The sequence below is a fragment of the Copadichromis virginalis genome, linkage group LG9, assembly GCF_057382275.1.
Source record: "Copadichromis virginalis isolate Kocher_CV1m ecotype Utaka linkage group LG9, C_Virginalis_male_GT1.1, whole genome shotgun sequence".
Taxonomy (NCBI): domain Eukaryota; kingdom Metazoa; phylum Chordata; class Actinopteri; order Cichliformes; family Cichlidae; genus Copadichromis; species Copadichromis virginalis.
The window spans coordinates 18,575,080-18,594,913 of NC_140626.1; the positions used below are offsets into that span (position 1 = coordinate 18,575,080).

At 40.1% G+C, this 19,834-nt stretch overlaps 1 protein-coding gene across 1 annotated transcript in view; it reads left to right on the top strand.

Moving 5' to 3' along the window:
* The window catches only part of gpr158a (G protein-coupled receptor 158a), a 92,822-nt gene extending 77,182 nt beyond the window's left edge, over nucleotides 1-15,640 (top strand). Inside the window, exons 8-12 of the mRNA XM_085468027.1 lie at nucleotides 1,994-2,132; nucleotides 6,350-6,455; nucleotides 8,049-8,195; nucleotides 8,286-8,369; nucleotides 8,845-15,640. Coding sequence (XP_085324153.1) covers nucleotides 1,994-2,132; nucleotides 6,350-6,455; nucleotides 8,049-8,195; nucleotides 8,286-8,369; nucleotides 8,845-10,671 — 2,303 coding nt within the window. The 3' untranslated portion in view covers nucleotides 10,672-15,640. The remainder of the gene's footprint in view (nucleotides 1-1,993; nucleotides 2,133-6,349; nucleotides 6,456-8,048; nucleotides 8,196-8,285; nucleotides 8,370-8,844) is intronic.
* The last annotated feature ends 4,194 nt before the right edge of the window (nucleotides 15,641-19,834 follow it).

Consider the following 19,834-nt stretch of genomic DNA (forward strand, 5'->3'; position numbering starts at 1 on the left):
TGAGAGCAGCATCTCACTTTGAGCAAGTCTGCATGCTGGTGTATGTCTGCTGACTCAGGCTTCATGAGAGAGCGCTGTGGTCGTTTTAGAGTTCTGGGAAAACAGATGGACCCCCAGCCGGGCCGCCATGCTGCGCTACTGTATACTGAGGACACATTTTCATTCTGTTTATTAGGAGGTAAAAATAGGTTGGCAATATGGAAGTGCGGGGCAACTCTGATGCCACCTGAATGCAGCTTATAATTTACACCCACAGAGATGCAATAAATCTTTCAGATTTAGAAATCCACACCTGCATTTGCTCGCAGCAAGAGATATAATTGTAGTATTTTCTGCTCTGCTGTGTTTCTGCGCAGAAACAATCCCATAAAAAATGAACTCCTATCGAATAAAGACGAATTGTTAAGACCCAAGCATGCAGCAAAACTGCACTTTCAGTAGTTGTTATCATGTGCTCGCATGTGCAGAGGTAGAGGACAGTACAGGCACACTGAGATTCTTGTATTAATCTTGTGCAGTCTAACTTTATAAACATGAAAACAGTAAAAAAGCAGTTATCAGCAGTCATGGTAAGAGAACACACTTCTTTTGCACACTCCTCTTCCTCATCCCTCACACAGCCTGTCTTGTAAATCACATGCTGGTGCGAGTTAGTTTCTTGTGACACCCATGGCAAGGTTAAATATCATAGAACACAGAAACACTATAGAAATTAGTACATGAGTAGTGAGTAGTAAGTATTTTTTAAAAATATTGCACCATACAACCTAGAGAGATTTCTTTTTCTTCATGTGATATCATGCGTGCACGTTATTCAACATATTGAATATGATATGCTGCACTAAGAAGCTCATTATGATTGCTTTGGTTGCTAGTAGGTTGCCTTGGTCACCTGTAATTTGCGACGAACAGCTTGGCTGCAAATACTTGCTAACTACTACCCAAGTGATTGTAGTTAGCAAAAGTGCAACGCAAACTGGAAATGGAGAAGGCTCCCCATCAAAGTAGAAGTTTAAAAGGTGCAGCTTTTATTTTGAAGGAAAATGGTCCCAGTTTCACTAGAAGTGTTCATACACAGGGATGAGTTAATGTCATTGGGTTAGCAGTTCTTTGTCTGCAAATCCTCTGTATAATCGGTTTCACAAAGCCCACTCTAAACTGTATGGAGGTTCATGATAGATTACAAAAAAAGAAAGTTATTCTATAGAAGTTATATTCTATAACAGAATATATGGTTAAAAAAAAGAAAGAAAAGGCTTTGAGGTAGCTAAACTTGTGAGTGAAGTCTTTTAGTTGGTAACGTACCAGAAACATTTTTTGTTTAACGCTGTAAAAAAAAAAAATCAAGTACAAAAAAATGAACAAATCTGCCCATTTTGAAGGATTAATATGCTGGAACTACTGATAAATAATTTACAAATGCTCTGAATAGACCATTAAAAAAGAGTTAGATTTCCCTCGTTGCTCTCACTCGCTATTTTATTTCAAGGAACGGAGAAAACAAATTTATTTCTATTGTTGTCTCGAGTAAATAGTTTTACTTACAAAAATAAAAGTTTGAGATCTAATTATTTAAAAAAAGAAGTCCAACAGACAGGGAGGCGTTTACAGTAATGAGTCACTTTGCAGTGATTGTTGTTCCTATTGTAAGGAAACATGATTCACTTGCCCTCACAGGCAGCAACCTGGCGTGTTTACAGTTGCGGAGCTGGATACCTTGGAAACCTTATGTGAGGCTGCCGCGGAGGTGCACGGGGACTCATTTAATGCCCTGAGAATACAACCACAGCTGTTGCAAATGAGTCTGTCGAGCAGGCCACTTTCCTGTATACGTGTGTTTTACAACCATCTGTGGCAGCTCCATGTGTGCGCTGGAGTGTGAAGTGGCTGGTTGGTTGGTGCCCATGTAAGGAGCGTGTGCCGCATTGAAATGATTTCTTGGCCAGAGCATTCGCTGTGTTTACAGCTTGTTTTTTGTTTTTTCGCTTCCCAGCCGAGTTCCTCTTCCTGCTGTGGGCGGTCTATCTGTGTTACGCCGTGAGGACTGTGCCGTCGGCCTTCCACGAGCCTCGCTACATGGCCATCGCTGTTCATAATGAGCTTGTGCTGTCAGCTATATTCTACATCATCAGGTAAGAGCTCCTCCTCCTAGTGATTTGGCACCATGAGGTTTTTTTTGTTGAATTTAAAAAAAATGCAAATATATTCTATCGTATTATTGCATCGTACCAGAAAATTAGTAAAAGTTATATGAGATAAATAGTTTGTTTATAAGGTCAGTGAACTGCCAACATAGTCTCTTGGTTATAGCACATCGAGTAAGCTAGAATGAATCTTAAGGAAATGACATGACAGAAATCAGAAAGTCTGAAAACCTTCAAACTGCGAACATGTTTTCAATCCCATGAGGTGATTTGATGCAAATTCACACTGGGCAATGCAAACAGAGGCGAAGCCGCATTTGCGCAGGTTAAAATTTTTCAACTCAAATTTGCATCATGTTGCAAAGCAAAAACCCATGATGACAATTAGAAACGGAGCTCCACAGCTCACTTTTATGCAGAGACGGGAAAAATAGATGAAGCCTTGAAGGTGTGCAAAATGGCAAATTTTCCAGCTATCAGTTACATGCCTCCTCATCCTGTTGGTCATTCAATGGTTGGTTGCTTTTGGACAATTCAGCCCTCAGTTGCCTAGGTAACCTTCTAATTTATTTGCCACCCCCTCATATGTCGATCAACATATGTGGGGGTCGCCATTGTTGGTATTTGCTGCATTTGCTCATGCCCACTCACTTCTCCTATTATCGCTTGAAGTTGCTGAACATCTTTGGCATTTTATGTTCTCTGATCACCACATCGCTCCGTGTGTGGACCACCCTTAGCTCAGGGGGAAAGTTTGCTTTGCATTTGGTAGCCAGCAGACCAGCAATAGTACGAAAGACATTAAACATGTAGCCTAATCTAATGGATGAGGATAAAAATTGGCTGTGTAAACAGTGCTTATATTTAGAAACCACTTGAAACTGTTAATTACATTCTTTAATAATCAAATCATATTTTAAATGTCACTCAACAGTGCGGCACTTTGTACTGCAAATCATCATACTCATGATGTCAGATTAGTTTGCCAAGTGTTCCTTTCTTTGCAGGTTAGCATCCACGCGCCTGTGCTGTACTTCATGGCACATTACTCCAGTGATTATACACTAGCTTGTTCTCTCACAGCCTGCATACAACTGTTCATTTTCTAAATCACATACTGCTGTGTAGCATCTGAGAACAGTTAACTATTGCACATGAGTAAAATAGTAATTATTTACTCAACCAGCTGGTATTTGTGGTGCAGACTAGTGAGGGAAAGGTTGTTTAATCAGCTAGAAATTTCTTATATGTTATCAGTACTGCATAAGAACATTTTTGCTTTGTGTAAAGTAGTCAGTTTGTTCAGATTCTTGGTACATATGTACAGACCTGGTATAAACCAGCAGCTCTTCTCAGACACTTTGAGGTTACGGCACAGAATTTAATTATTCTGCTGCATTTTTGGTTCAGGTTGTTTGTGGTAATGGCAGGAAAGGTACTGCCCTCTTCTGGAAATGGGCAGCAGCAGCTCAAATAATTTAAAGCTACAGAGAGTTGAAGAGAAGAGGGCTGAAACCGAGCAAAATCAATTTATTTAACAAAAATAACCCAAAATGCAAACCAAGAATACAGTGGTGTGATAGAAAAATCTGTGAGGTGTCTTGATTGATTGATTGAATCTTTATTTTGAACATGTTGAAAAAGTACAACAAAATAGAATTAAAAGAGACAAATGAACAAAGCAAAACAAAAGGAAAACGAGCAACCACAACTCCAAATAACGTTCATGTTCAAAAAGGAGCAGGAAGAAGCATAAGCTTGTCTTGAAATGAAACTGGGAAGGCTCTACTCTGGGGTCCAGTGAGACTTGTTAAAGGTGCTGTTTGCACAGTCAGGCTGTGTTTTCTGACTCATCACAGACAGTTTTTTGCAGTAAACTCCCCCACCTGTGCTATACTGTAAGAAGCCTACAGCTTACATCATCTGTTATAATGCTATATCCAAACTGAAAACTTTTTAAACTGATTTTCTATTTATTTATGTAATAAATTTGTCTAGAATTTTTACCAAAACACTTTGAGCATCACAAATTATATTCTGTTATACCCCATACAATACTGAATTTAGAGATTCTTTGGGTAATAATCCTCTGTCTTGAAATACGCTCCAACTTTTATTTTATGACTAACACTGATGATAACTGACAGTAACATAACTGACAGGATCAGTTAAAAGAAAAAGAGACACTTTTATTTAAGATATTTAAGATAAAGAAGTGGGGTTTTTTGTTTGTTTTGTCTGTTTTATTTGGATGGCAGTCTGTGTCACTTTTGCCTCACAGCTAAAAGGTGTTGGGTTCAAATCCAGCTCAGGACCTTTCTGTGTGCACACGTAAATGGAATAATAAAGGAAACAAAAGCAAAGTCCAAGTTTAACAAACACAAAAATCAGAACCTTAACACTGGAATAACAGTAAGGCTCGAATCCACCCACATAGCGCTCTAAGCATAGTTACTAATAGATACATTGTGTTCAGCATGCAAATGTTGTCACTTAAATTTGCAAAATTCCCAGTACGTACTGGCTCCATATTTAATATCATAGTCTGTCTTCAGGTTGTCATTTTGATGTTTATATCCTCCAGTAGATCGCCTGATTTCCGTGTACGCTAGCTCAACTGTTCTGTTCAGCTCGTAGTTAATTTTGATCATAGTGAAATCAGCCCTCTCCCTCCAGTCTACACGTCAAGTAGCTGCAATGTGCAGTTTTAATAAATGAGATGTTTCAGCTGACACTGCCACAGCCGCTCCTAGCTCGAGCCGCCCTAATTGAGAGCTCAGCTACATCACATTATTCACTAATGAACCATGTCAGGGTGATTTTTTTTTTCTAAGACAGCATCAATTACTTGAACTATTGGTAGCTTTATTATCGTTCATTACCAATAAATTGTGCATGATCGATAGTTTACTGGAAGAAATGCGAGTTTTTAAGTGTTCTGATGTCTTTTTGAACATCTGGCTCTTGTGATTGCTTGGCCAGTTCTTTTAACGAGCCTCTCGAGCATTGTTGTGAGGCTTTCCTCTGCAGAAAATGGCCAGATGAGGTCCTTAATAAACTGGAGAACTGCCTGGTGTGGTGGGTTAATTCCGTCTGGTTGCCACCTGGGGCTCCAGTGTGCACCGGGGCTAGTTAAAGGCAACCGCCATCCATTTATGTTGCATGAAGAACCTGCTATTTGATCCCATAGTGACCAGTTAAAGCTCAGGCTTCCGTGTTGGCTGTGGTCATCTTCAGGTATAAGCCAGGTCCAGGTAAATGGGATGCTGGAATGAAACCGCTGGAGTCGTAGGAGTGGTGGAGATCGCTCAGTGAAATGCTGCTGGCTGAGAGGAAACAGCATGCCAGAGTTATTAAATCCTCATCTGCACACAAACTCATCACAAAACACGAAGGAGAGAAGACTTCAAAGCTTCGAGACATTTCATATGCTGGACGTTTGCCTTCATTCATGCCTCACAGCTATTACCACAGTAACTGTTTGTTAATTAGCCATTTGCCAACCTCAGCAGCGTAATGAGCCTGCTACATGACATTTGCTTGTTAGAGGCTCTCCAGTGGTGGAATTAGCATCTAACAAGACATGCCTTCATATCCTTAGTGCACACGAGGTCTCACTGTGCTGAAAGCCTGTTAGTTCGTTCTAAATAACAGGCTGGAGCTACTCCTCTCACCACTGTTGTTTCAGATGGTAATTATCTTATTTTCCTCCAACTGCTGCAGCACAGCTAGCCTAGTGTGTTCCCGTCTGATGTACACATAGACTGAATCTTTTGACCAGATGAAGGTCACTCCTTTTTATTGTGAATCCAATTGAGCGGATGAGGAAAATATTGTGTCCTTGCTGGCACGAGGATCACCCAAGTAGAACACTGCAGGAGTGCATTTGACGACTAGACAGACACTGCTGCTAAATCTGCTGCACTGGTGGTAGCTTTCTCTCCCACATCCATCTGTATCCAAGAGCTTTGATGCAGGTTTCACTTCAGTTAGTGAATGAACACTTTAAAGTTGATGAACTATAATAAAGACGTGTCTTTGTGTCCAAATACTTTCCTGGTTTATGTGATGAGATTTAGCAGGTTGAATAGTGATGCTGAACAGCTTTATAGATATCAGAATATAAGAAACTGAAATCCTATCGGCAGTCAATGAAATTGACTAACATCAGCTTCACATCTGGATGTCTGTCTTTATTTTTACAGGTTCACTCTCGCTCCTGAGCTGCATCCAGACTGGATGCTGCTCCTGTTCTTCACCCACACTCACCTAACTGTCACTGTCACCCTGGGTCTTCTACTCATTCCTAAGGTAACCATTTCAATGTATGCAATACATTCACAAATGTATGGAAAAGATGGGTGTAGTATCTAATTGAATTTAAGTTTATTTATATAACGTCAAATCCCAACAACAGTCGCCTCATGACGCTTTATATTGCAAAGTAAAGACCCTACAATAATAATTGTAGTTTGTGAACCATCACTGTGAGACCTCAGTTTCAGAAGCTCTGAATCACAAGCACCCCTCCATGCTCACAGTGTAGCAACTTGTATAGATTTAGTCTATGAGGTTGCCCTAAAAAAGTCGCTAGGGTGAAAAAGTATATTCACCAACCAGGTAGTGAGTAGTTACTGGAGGTTATTTTACTTTTTACTTTGTGTTGTAATAAAAACCTGCTTGTGATTGCTTTGGTCGCTAACAGATTGCCATAGATGAGTCAGTGTCTTGCATGCAAACTGTGGTCAATTTTGGCAAACTGCTAGCGACCAATGAAATCGCAAGGTTTTTGGTGCAGCAACCACTCGGCAACCAGCTGGGGTATATGCATTTTTCCAAAGGTTGCTATGGAGTCGCTGACTGGTCTCTTGACTTATGTGACTGGGGCCTAAAATAGTGTGTACTCATAGAACAAATCAGCAGTAAGCACTCTGAGTATCTGTTGGGCTTATTTCCAGTTTTAGATGTCATGCTCCCTAGGTCAGTTAGCCTTAAAGTTCTTATTAATTCAAGTTTAAGCTCCAAAAAGTGTTGGGGGTGATTTATGTCTGAGGGATAGCAGCAGCAAGAGTGACAGGGAAGGTTTACAAAACAGTAGTGAGAATGCTATGATGTATGTTTCATGGCATTGACATTGGCACTGACAAAAACAGGAGGCAGAGCTGGAGATGTTGAGACTTTCATTGGGACATAATTAGAAATGACTACATCAGACAGACAGCTCAAGTTGAGCAGTTTGGAGACAAAGTTAGAGGTTTGTGCAGAGGAGAAATAGTGGATTATTGGATGGTGAACATGGATCTGGCAGTCAGGAAATGCAGAGGGGTGATGTGATAGAGGAGGACACTAGAAATAGGGTCCACAATTCCCTGTGGACACCCCTAAGGGAAGGAAAGAAGAAGAAGAATCTGTGCAGCACTTAAGTTTCATTTAAATGTTCTACTGTATATGAGTAAATTGCCTTAACTTGGCCATTCAACTTGCCCCCACTGGCCCAGATTTAAAGCACTTCTCCATTGGCTTCACCTTTCATATGTAGCCTGTGCTTACATGCTGCTTTACTTGTAATTTAGCTCCTTTGGTATTCGATGCTGTCCAGGATTTAGGCATTTCCAATTTAAGATATTGTTATTATTGTTGTTTTTATTCTTACTTTTTATTTTATTAATTATCTTTCATGGTGGTCTTTATTTTCATCAGTAAAATATAATGTTTTATATTTGCTATATAGACACGTAAATACATAGTAATGCACTAAAGAACTGTTTCCATCTTCTTAAATAATGTTAGGTTAAGTAAGTAAGCTATATATGTATATTGTGATTTCTGCATTGTTTGCTTTTCCTTGCTTAAGAAATGTAATGGAAACAATCAGTGTTGACCAATTTTACCGCCCTCCATCAGTTCCTGTTTGCTGGCACCCACATGAGAGATGATATCGCGTCTGAGGCCTATGAGGACGAGTTGGACATGGGTCGCTCTGGATCGTACCTCAACAGCAGCATAACGTCAGCATGGAGCGAGCACAGCCTGGACCCTGAGGACATCAGGGTGAGGGGTGTTTCCACCAACTTTTACATTTCCATTGTGCACCTTTTGAATCCTCCAAAAATACTGAGCCATGGCAGTTTTTTATTGCAGACACCAGACGAAATGGGCCATCTCAATTCTATTAATGGCTGTGGCATAAGGTCTTGCGACAGCCTTTGGGAAAAACGTGCCAACGTGAGCAGAGATATCTGTTTGTCTGTTAGAGCTGAAGAAGTCTCTCTACCAAAATATTTGGGTACCTTAAGCCTATAATGTAGAAGAGGGGGTTTTATGGTGACATCCGGTGTTTGAGAGCATTCACTGTCACGGAGGGAAATGCAGATTGAAATCCAACTGATTCAGGATCTGAGCTTAGAGGCTGTTTCAGACCTAACACTAAAAGACACTCCGTTTTCTTATTTGATGCTGTCCTAAACTGTCCCGTCTTTGCTTTTTTTCAGCATGTGATACTCTGTAATGCATTATTTAAAAACTGTTTGTAGTCATGTGTCATTAGGTAGTACTGCATGCTTTCTGTGCAGCAGATTGTGTGCTTTTCTGTAGCAGTGTTTGAGCGCGACCTTTGTTTGTTTGTTTTCTTTATTTAGCCAGGTTAATGTCTTTAAAAAAAGACTTATAACTTTGTATCTGTCTTATCATTGATGTGTAGGAAGAGCTGAAGAAACTGTACTCCCAGTTGGAGATTTACAAAAGGAAGAAGATGCTAGCAAACAACCCTCATTTCCAGAAAAAGCGAAGCTCTAAGAAAGGGTTAGGTCGCTCGCTGATGAGGCGCATCACAGAGATTCCCGAGTCTGTGCATCGCCAGTGCAGCCGTGAAGAGAAGGAGGCGGGAGAGCATGGCAGCAATCGTAACAGCATCTCCATGCTGAAGAAAACCCCCTTGGATACGACTCACCCAGCAAAACCAGCGAAGGAAGAGACACTGAAGAACAAGGTGTTCTCCCTGAAGAAGTCACACAGTAGCTATGATCACGTCCGGGACCAGAATGAGGACTCCAGCAGCACTGTAAATGATAAGATTGATGAGAACACAGCTGAAGGGTCCCTCCTGGATACACTTATGGGCAAGAAGCTGGTCAAGAAGACATCCAGTGAGAACATAAACGCCCCCAGTGAATCTACAGAATCAGTTCCCTTGGTATGCAAGTCAGCAAGCGCCCATAATCTCTCTGCAGACAAGAAACCAATTCATCCTAGAGCCTCCATGCTGCAGAAGTCCCTCAGTGTCATTGCTAGTGCCAAAGAGAAGACTTTGGGCTTGACTGGAAAGACCCAGGGTACAGAGGAAAGCAATAAGAAGAGTCAGCCAAAGAGCAAAGACACAAAGGCAAATGTAGAGCCAGAAAATGAATGCCAACCCAAGATGATTATCAGCCAGTCAGTCGAGTACAAACAAAGCACCACAAAAGGCATAATCATGAAACAGCCAGTTAGTGGCAGCCAACCGACAATCTGCTCCGACCCCATTAAGGGAAAAGACCTCTATGATCTCTCAGAAGTATGCCCCTGGGAGGTGGAAGATCTCCCAACTCCATCTGAAAATAAGGTTCAAAAGCATGTATCTATTGCACCAAAGGAAACCACAACTGTTCATGGAGGTAGCACGAAAGGAGCCAAGTCTCAGAAGCAGAAAGGTTCTGATCATTCTCCATCCAGTGGCAGGCACCCAAAGGAGATTCAGAGGTCATCGGCTATTCGAGCAGAGGTGTGCCCATGGGAAGACAGAGGTGAGATTCAAGCCAGTCAAGCGGAACCATCGAAGCAATCGATGTCTCAGTCTAAAGCCCAGCAGCCTCCCTCTTCAGTTGAAAGCTCCAGAACACATCGGGCAGATGTTTGTCCCTGGGACTTCGAAGAGCTGAAAAAACCAACAGAGTCAGCTCACTCACCAGACGTGACAAAGCAGAAAAAGGGAACCTCTCCAATGGATGTGAGAGATCCACCTAAAGGATCACTCCAGCCACTAATATCAAAAGTCGACGTCTATCCATGGGAATTCGACAACAGTGCAGCTGCTCCAAATTCAGAGAGGATACCCAGCCCCTCACAAGCACCCAAAACCAAGGAGTCCCCTTCTAAAAAGAAAGGGCCCCCTTTCACAAGAACAGTTGACCAAGAAAAATCAAAAGACACTGATGATGAGAAAAGCAGAACAAAGGTGAAGGACAAGAGTAAATCTTCAGAGAAACATGTCGGCCAGCAAAAAATGGCCGAGGTCTGCCCGTGGGATGTAGAGAGTCACCAGGAAATGCTGCTGGTAGAAAAAAGGAAAAGCGCTAATGTTGGAGCAGCCAAAGAAAAGCAGGCGGAAGTCTGTCCGTGGGATTTTGAGGAAAAAACGGATACAGACAAAAGTTCTTCTGCAGTGAAACAGAGCAAACCAACTCCTAAAGGGGGGCCTGTAGGTGCTGCTAAAAAGGCAGATGTTTGTCCCTGGGACTTTGAGGATAGTACGTCGAGCAAGAAAGCATGACACTCAACCTTAATGGACCACTGATATATTATAATTATTGATGTATACTTTTTTTCCACTTTGAAATCGTTAAATATCACCTTTTACTATTAGTACGGTGACTTGGAAGCAAAGTTGATCCACAAGTTGCCTTCCTTTCCAAGGTTTTGTTCCTGTTTTATCTATTTTGGAAAAAAGTGAAATCTACAAAAAAAAAAAAGTCATGATGAGCATTCCAGATTATTACAGGGCACTCCTGAAGAGAAATTGTAGACTAATTATGCAACTTTTAATTCAGTCTTTTCACTTCATAAGCAATGTTAAACATCCATGTTCACCATGTCAGCTGTTCTTACTTTTTTTTTGCTATGATTAGTTCTTGGACGAGACTGTAGAGACAAATATTGATGTGTATAAACAAGAAAGTATAAAATTAAGGTTGAATTGCATAACAGGGAAAGTGAAAGCCAAAGAACAAGTGAACAGTTGCAAAGAGGGATGCAGGTCTCGAAGCTCTAAAGTTAATTTATTAGTTTTTGTCCTTGGCGTAGGAAAGAAATCAGTCTATAGCACTTTAGCCAATTTCACAAATTAAGAACTGAGGACAGGTTATGTCCAACTTGTACATTTTGTCTTCTTATTTTCAACCACATGGCATGATATCACACACGATATAACACACTGACCAAACTCAGACATGTTTTGTTTGTTTGTTTTTTGTTTAGATCTATTTAATTGTAGTTCTCAGCAGATTAAAATGCTTCCAAGTCTGCGGAGATGTACTGTATGTGCCTATCTAACTAGCATTGTCTTGTATCAGTCTGAAGAGAAGCGAGTGTCTTCTTCTTCAGCATTTTGTGATGGTGAATTATATAAACAGCATGCACAGCCAGGTATCGAGAGTAGATGAAGCCTATCGGTTTGTCTACTAAAACAGTTAATGTGTTGGCAAATCTATAATGTTGTTTTCAGTTCACTTTTTTGAGACCCTGTTTTATAGTTTCAAAAGCTAAAGGGTGATATTTGAGAGCAGCGTTAACATGAATGTGTCAGATATGTTCACATATGTCAAAAGTAGTGAAGGAAAAGTTATTTGCACCAGCTTTGTGTATGAATCCAGCTTGGATCTTCGTCTTGCACCAAATGTGAGTAAGTGTGTGCCTGAGGATGCAATATTTAAAGGACAAATGAGATGCAGAAAAATTTGCAGAAGATCTGTTCTTGCCTTTGTGTTTACCATCCTACTGCCTCAACGTAAAAAAAAGGAAAGCAACTTCTCTTACACAATAACAGAAGCATTCTGGGTAATTAAAACTTGGGTTCTGTCTAGTAGTAGTGGCCACTAAAATTTGCCAGATAGTCCCACAGGTTTTTAAGGAGACTTCTGGCTTAGCTAAAACTGTCTGGAAGTTATTACTTAGTCTGGATAATCATCCATCAAAATTAAACAAATTAACATGCTATGCATCTGTAGATTATAGTCTAATGTAATGGCCTAAAAGCAAAAGACACCCTGTTTGAAAATGAAGGAGACACTAATCGCTTTTGGGTCATGTCAGCAAGGGCAGTTAGCATAAATATCGAAAATGTGGAGATCCATGCTGTAGCAACAGAAAGTAACCTTTAGTTAAAGAAATGAGCTGCCTGAAATGCTGCTGTGCCTCTGGGACCTCGTTTTTCATAGACATAGCTACTTTTTCTGGATCTTGCAGCGATAGATGACTTTGTTAGCTACACTTGTGTGCTACACTGCACTTGAGCCCACTATGTTTAAGTCAGTCAATCCCTTGAGAATATTGAAAATGCCCAACTTTACAGTGTGCGAGTGATCTGACAAATATTATAGATTATGATGCATTTCAATGTACTAAGAGTCTATGCAAGAGGTCTGTACAACAGTTGTAATGAGTGTGAGTGCTGGTATGTTTTTGTTTACACTCAACTGTTCACTGTTCATTAGCGCAAATCTTGACTTAGTCAGTCACATGGTCATGGTCAAAAAGACCTGCTAATAGGGAAGTTTAGAATGGGAAAAATCTGTGATTTAAGTGACTGAACGTAGTATGATTGTGGTTGTCAGATGAGCTGGGATGAATATTTCAGAAACTGCTGATTTGTTTATATTTTCTCACATTCCCACTCTAGAGTTTACAGAGAATGGTCCAAAAACAGAGAAAAATATCCGGTGAATGGCAGTTCTCTGGGCAAAAATGACATTTTTGATGTGAGAAGTCGGAGGAGAATGGCCAAACTACTTGGAATTGATAGGAAAGAAAGAAAAATACTTATAACCACTTGTTACAAGCAACGTATGCAGAAGAGCATCTCTTAACCTTGAAGCCGATGACCTATAGCTGGAGAAGCCTGTCCTAGATGCTATTTCTGTCAGCTAAGAACAAGAAACTGAGCCTATTTCACATTGACTCACCAGAACTGGACAATAGAAGACTGGAAAAATATTCCCTCTGGTCTAAGAAGCCTCAATTTCTGCTCCAACATTTGCATGGTAGAGTTAGAAGCTGGAGTTAACAACACAAAAGCATGGTTCAACTCTGTATCAGTGGTTCAGGGTGATGCTGGTGGTGTTGTAATAGCTTGGGGGATGTAGGCCTCTAATACAAATTCATCACCGTTTAAATGCCACAGCCTACCCCAGTATTGTTGCTGATCCTTTTATGATCACAGCGTACCCATTGTCCGATAGCTGCTCCCCGTAGGCTAACGCAAACCTCAAATCATCTCAAATGGTTTCTTGAACATTACGTTAAGTTCACTGTACTCAAATGGCCTCCACCAAACCTTAATCCAATAGCGCACCTTCCAGTGGTGAGATTCACATTATGGATCTACAGCAACTGTGTGATCATGCCACTATGAACCAAAGTCTCTGAAGAATATTTCCAGGACTTTGCTCGCTAGTACCAGGTTGGGTTAGTTAAGGTAAGTTGATGACTTATACCTTCATCCTCACTTCCACATGTGGTTCTTTCTGGCTCCAAAAAATAGAAGAAATCCCAACAGCAGCCGAAATGCCAAACTCAACTCTTCATCAGTGATGTCATGTTGTTCACATCCATCTTTTATTTACTTATATAGTGTTTCAAAGTTTATGGTCTAGTGCAGATTAAGCATCAAGTCTGAAATCTGCAATGTAGGAAACTCTGGACACAGACAGGGATGAATGAAGGTTCATCAAGTATGATCCTATCTAAATGATAGAAACAGTGGCCATAACTTCCAAAATAAAATCCAAGTTTTTATTAACTGGATAAAGGAACTGTCATTGAATGATGTGAAATACTGACAATAGTGTGACCTTTTATATTTAAAGGTTAAGCACTGCTGCAGTTTTTCTTTGCATCTCCATATTAGGCGTCATTTCAACTTAAATACAAATCAGACTGAACCCCCATTTGTTTATCAACCTAATAAGTTCATAATTAAACTTAGCATGGTAGTTATCAAATAATAATCTGACTAAATCTTTTAAAGGTTTTGAGATGTGCCGTGTTTTGTATCAAAATGTCTAAATAGTCACCATAAACTATCAAAGTGAAAAAAATACCCGCATTTATATTTGCAGTTGTGCGTCAGTAAAGCATCCACAGTGCATTGTGGTATCTTGTGAGAATTACTGATTGTAATTGTCTGTGTTCATGTCAATTTCCTCAGAACCCATTAGGGGTTGGTAATGACTATGATTCAGGCCAGTACCCATCGGTGAGTTTTCTTGAATTACTAAATTTCTTTGGCACAACTCAAATGAAAACAATCCAGCAACTGATATCATTTTCTGAGAATTACCTCCACCTCCAGCCTGTGGGAGGTGTCAGAGAGCACTGATTGATTGCAATCCTTTGATGGATCCTTGTGATCTTTATGAACCAGATGTTAAGCGTCATCTATCATCTGAGTCAGGATTTTATTGCATGAGTACAGCGACATTTGAAAAGCCCCTTCTTTATTTAAACCTAACTTTGGAGTCACTGCCATTTTCACTGAACTCGGGAGAAGAATAACCTGCTGCCTCTTTTACTGTCACTGTAGGAAAGTTATTTCAAAATGGAAAGATGTGTTTGTTTTCATATTTCAAAGTGAAATGGAGCGAATGGAGGCTCCATGATTTTGGTTGAATTTAATCCCAAAAAGAAAAAGAACCAAAAACAAGCAATATGTTAGCATTTTTAACAACAGAAGGAATTTTTATGGTGTCATTTATGTTGATTTTAAAACTAAACCCCAAAAAATGACAGTGCAACATCCCAGCACTAAATGAAGTCACTGTTTTATGTAACTTTGAGTCTACTTTTTTAATTTACAATAGCGTGCTTGCTGCAGGAATTCTCAGTTCTGCCAGTCCATAGCTGTATGCGTATTAAACAGTGTGATACATAACCAAGTGTTTGTTACTGTCCGTCTCTCTGGAATTCATCAATGAGTCTGTGAGTATTTGAACCTCAGCCATTTACTCGGGTGTGAAAATCCAAGACCATTGTTCTTGTACCACGCCGTGTCCCGTAGCTTCTTTGTCCTCCAATTGGGTCGTCTCTACCATGGTGCATTTTTGTTGGTTAGCTGCTTTCATTTAAACCTGACTTCTATTTCTTGTGACCAAACAAAGTCACACAAAGGCAAATACAACTACTACTATCGCTACTACTACTACTACTCAACGCTGTAACGTCGTAAATCTTGCTCTTGTGGCTTCTGCATGAATTCAAGAAATTAGTAGGACCGATGTTTCACTGCCCTTGATAGAACAAAAAAAAATAAAGAAAAGAAAAAATTTATCTTTTATGGACTGTTACAAGTTGTATAGTGAGTGATACTGTCTCTAACCCACTGTATTGTGCTTGTTATAACTATTGCTCTATGACAAGCTTATAGCATCAATATATGGGAATATTTGGTAGATTTATATTGTGTTATATTGTGATAGCATGTACATAAAAGATACCTCCTCTGCAATAAATATTTATATGAAAATTAACTGTGCGTTCTCCTCTGTTTCCACTACAATGCTTCAGATCCTACAGGAAGACAGTCCCGTGATGCATTTCTGCTTATAATCATGCCTGTCTCAGATTGATTTGCTTATTCTTTGTGCAGACATACAGTTGGAGAAAGTCCAGCATTTAACGACCTTGTGCATCATAACCACTTTAGAGTATGTGCTTCTTGGCGACTGCCCTGAAATGCTTTTATGGCTCATTGTGGTCTTTTTGGATGAAGATCAATGGACATTCTCTACACGAAGCAGGACACAGAAGATTATATCAAATGCTGACTCCAGACCCCTGAAGAAAAACTGAGTGCTGTTATTTTCCTATTCTGAGATAATTATCCGCCAAGGTGAAATTATTTCATACCCAAGCCAAAGGGAAAACCTGCTCTGTTAATACTGTTTAAAGTAGTGCTGTCAATAGATTAAAAAAAATTAACTAACTAATCTCACAATTTTCTGTTATTAATTGCGATTAATCTCAATTACTTTATTAATAGCCTGGCTCCAATTACATTTTTTTATTCTTTATATTTTAAGTAATTATCGTTGTTCACCGAAGTCCAGTGGTCTCCGGTGAGAGCGACATTCCTTACTTGCACAAGCTTGCTGGACTGCTGAGCCCTCTGGTCCCCATACAAAGTGTGCAGTCTCGACACAATGGTTCCTCTCGAGGGCAGATTGTAACACTCATCTCCTGATGCAGCACGAATGACTTCTCTCAGTCCATCATCTTCTACTATGCTAACTGGTCGGCAGTTTTTAGCTATCCAAACAACCAAGGAATTGGTTACCTTTTCTCTCACATTTTTTGTTATTCGTCCACAAGCACCATACTCCTGAAGCGTAGACTGGCGAGGTCCCGTAGAGGTGGATTCAGTTGGGTGTTTTGCTCTCAGGTGATACGCCAGTGATGAACTGCTTCTGTGGTACTTGAATTCAGCGTTGCAAATTGTGCATCTTACTCTCGTTTTGTCCAACAAGCCATCAGGCAACTTCTTAAAGAGAAACTTTCCACCCAAAAGTCCGCCCTCGTCCATGCTTGCGTGTGTTAGCTAGTGTTAGCTAGATAGTAGTATGGTGTCACTTCTTCTTCTTCTTCTAATCATTTCTGTCAGGCCAAACGCCAGCATAGCACACTGTTGCCCCCTCCTCCAGAGGTGCTCATGAATTTAAAGGTCTTAGATTACAGGAAATTAATAAAAAAACAAAATCAGCGTTAAATTTTTTTAATGCATTAAACATTTCGCGTTGATCTTAACAATTAACGCGATAATTTTGACAGCACTAGTTTAAAGCAACATAAAATCATAGCATTCAATGAAATATCAAGTGTGTATATGCACATGCACATGCAAATACAGTATATAAGGCTAAACAGATTATGTACAATTGTAATGAGTCTTCAGGAATGGTTCTTGGATGTCCTCTGCCTTCTGTTCTGTTCTCTGTCAAGATGATCCTATACTGCTTTAATTTTGAGGTCTGGCCTCTGGGGAGGTCAGTCAATGACTAATAGTGTTCTATTGTCTGTTTTTTCCACCAAGGTCTGCTTTTACTGCAATGGCAGTGTGTTTGGGATCATTGTCTTGCAGGAAAATGAAGCCATTGCAGTTAAATGCTTTCCAGATGATATTACATGGGGAATCAAAAAATTTGGCAGTGCTTTGGTGTGTTTAAAATTCAGTTTTGACAAAATCCCCCAACACCACTTATTAAAATACAGCCCCAAACCAGGACAGAGTCTCCACCATGTTTTATAGGATGTACACACTCATGGTTACCGATGATACGTCTCTCCTGACTTCCTTTGTGCACACTGACAATGATCTGAACCGAAAATCTCACAATAAGATCCATAACAACATAATATTTTCAGTCCAGTTCTTTTGTAATTTTATATATCTCGAGCTTTTCTTCCTTAAGAATGGCTTCTTAACTCTTGGGCCAACCTACTACTGAGACTATTTCTGATGAGTCTTCAGTAAACAGCAGATGGATCAGCTGAAAGGCCAGATGCAACAATCAGGCCCTTTGAGGTCTTTAGTGGATTTCTTAAGGACATGACTTTCTGATACTTTCAGATCTGCTGTAGATATTTTTTAGGCCTCCCACTTCTTCTTTTGTCCTAAACTAAACTGTCCAATTTACTTATTTATTTATTTATTTTACAGTTTTTAGGGATATGCTGTGCACCATGCAAAAATGCACAAGGTTTTCAGCTAGTAACTCTTTATCACCTCGTGCAAAAATACTGCCTTTCCAGTTGTGTTATCTTAGGCATTTTTCATAGATTCGACTGAAGAAATGGGACTAAATCATGTGTCTTTGTGACACGCTGCTGGTAACAAAGTGCCTTAAGATACCATTAAAAGTTATTTGCTAAGTTGACTGTTATGTGTAGACACGACACAGGTTCATCTCTTTAGTTCGGTGCATTTATTATGCTTGAATGATTCATAGGTCAAGGTTAAGTGGCTTAGTAAACAAAACAAAAATCCTCTGAAATGATCCATTGCAAGCACTGGACTAAAAGTGAGAGAAAGCCAATGTGCATAGAAACTTTTATGTTCACAAAGGATGGAGAACTCTGGCTGTATGGAAGCAAAATATGGAAGAAATGAGGGCTGACTCTAGACTACAACAGTTTTGAACATCCCATAAGACGAGATGCAGTCAGATATCAGTGCAAAAGGCTAAGCATTGACTGCTCTTTAAAGAGCATTTGCAGAGCCTTTCTAATAAATACAAGATCAATACAGGCTGCTACAGGGAACTAAAATTGAGAAACATTAGAGCAGAAAAGAACTAATTATGATAAATAACCTGTGATGTGCTGATACTGGATAAATGGAACTTGATGCTCCATTTAATATTAATTATGGTTAGAAAGCAGTTTGAGTCATTCAACATAAAAAATATTGAATGCACATGTTGAGATAATGAGCTTTTCTGTACCTAGATTCTTTTTTTAACACTTTTACCTACAGTGTTATTATATTTTTTTCATCGTGGTTTCAGGTACTCATATTTTCTTTCTTTCCTGTTTGTTTATTCTTATTGTTAGCAACAGTAGAAAGCTATTGTCAGGGGCTGAGTGTGTGACCCAGCATTTTGAGTTTATTTTGTATTTTTGATTCCTCGTGTTTCATTGGAATTATATTAAGTTGTGATAACAGGTTCTTGTGTTATTATTAGTTAGAGTTTAGTTGAGTTTTAGTCTAGGTTATGTTGCACCTATGTCTCTGTGTTTGTGAGTCTTTTCCTGTTGCCTGTGTTAGTCTGTCATGTATTTCTTGTCTTTGTGTTTCATGTTGTCAAGCTTGTGTTATCATGTCTACGTCTCTCCATGTTTCCTGTTTTATTTTGAAACTCTTGCATTCAAGGTGTTTTGTTTTACTTCCCGGGTGGCGTCATGTTCATTTGTGTCAGCTGTGTCTCCCTAGGTGTTTCCATTTCCCTCATTACCCTCTCTCCTGACTTCTTCCTGAATCAGAATCAGAAATACTTTATTTATCCCCAAGGGGCAATTAACATATAACAGTGACTAAAAGTGAATAAAGTGTCGGTAGTATAAAAAGAGTGTAGAGTAGTTTATGTTTCTGGTGTGGGAGATGGTCTTATCGGCTGGAGTTAAAAAGCAGAGTGGCTTTGGGGACAAAGGTGGCTCTCCTCCTCTCAGTCCTGCAGGAAATGCAGCGGAGGAGTCGCCCAGAGGGGAGCCATTGAAATGGTCATTGATGATTTTGGCTACCTGTCTTTGGGCTCTGACAGGCAGGCCAATGATTTTAGAGCACACTGATGCAGTGTGCTGCAGTCTGTTCCTGTTCTGAACGCTGAGGGAGTGGAGCCAGCAGGTGATGGAGAAGGTCATGATGCTTTCCAGGAAGGCATAGTAAAAAGTCGTCTTGATGGGTGTGCTGACTCCAAAGGAGTTGAGTTTCCTAAGGAGGTATAGCCATTGGTGGCACCTCCTGAGAATCTCCTCTGTGTTGGCAGAGAATTTCAGGAGGTTGTGAAAGATGGTTCCCAGGTATTTGTACTCCTCAACTACCTCCACTGGCTTCCCGTGGATGGTGGTGGTGACTGAAGCAGCCAGATCCCTCTGCCTACTGGAGAAGGTCACCACCATCTCTTTGGTTTTGCTCACGTTCAGTTCAAGTTTGGAGCTGTCACACCACT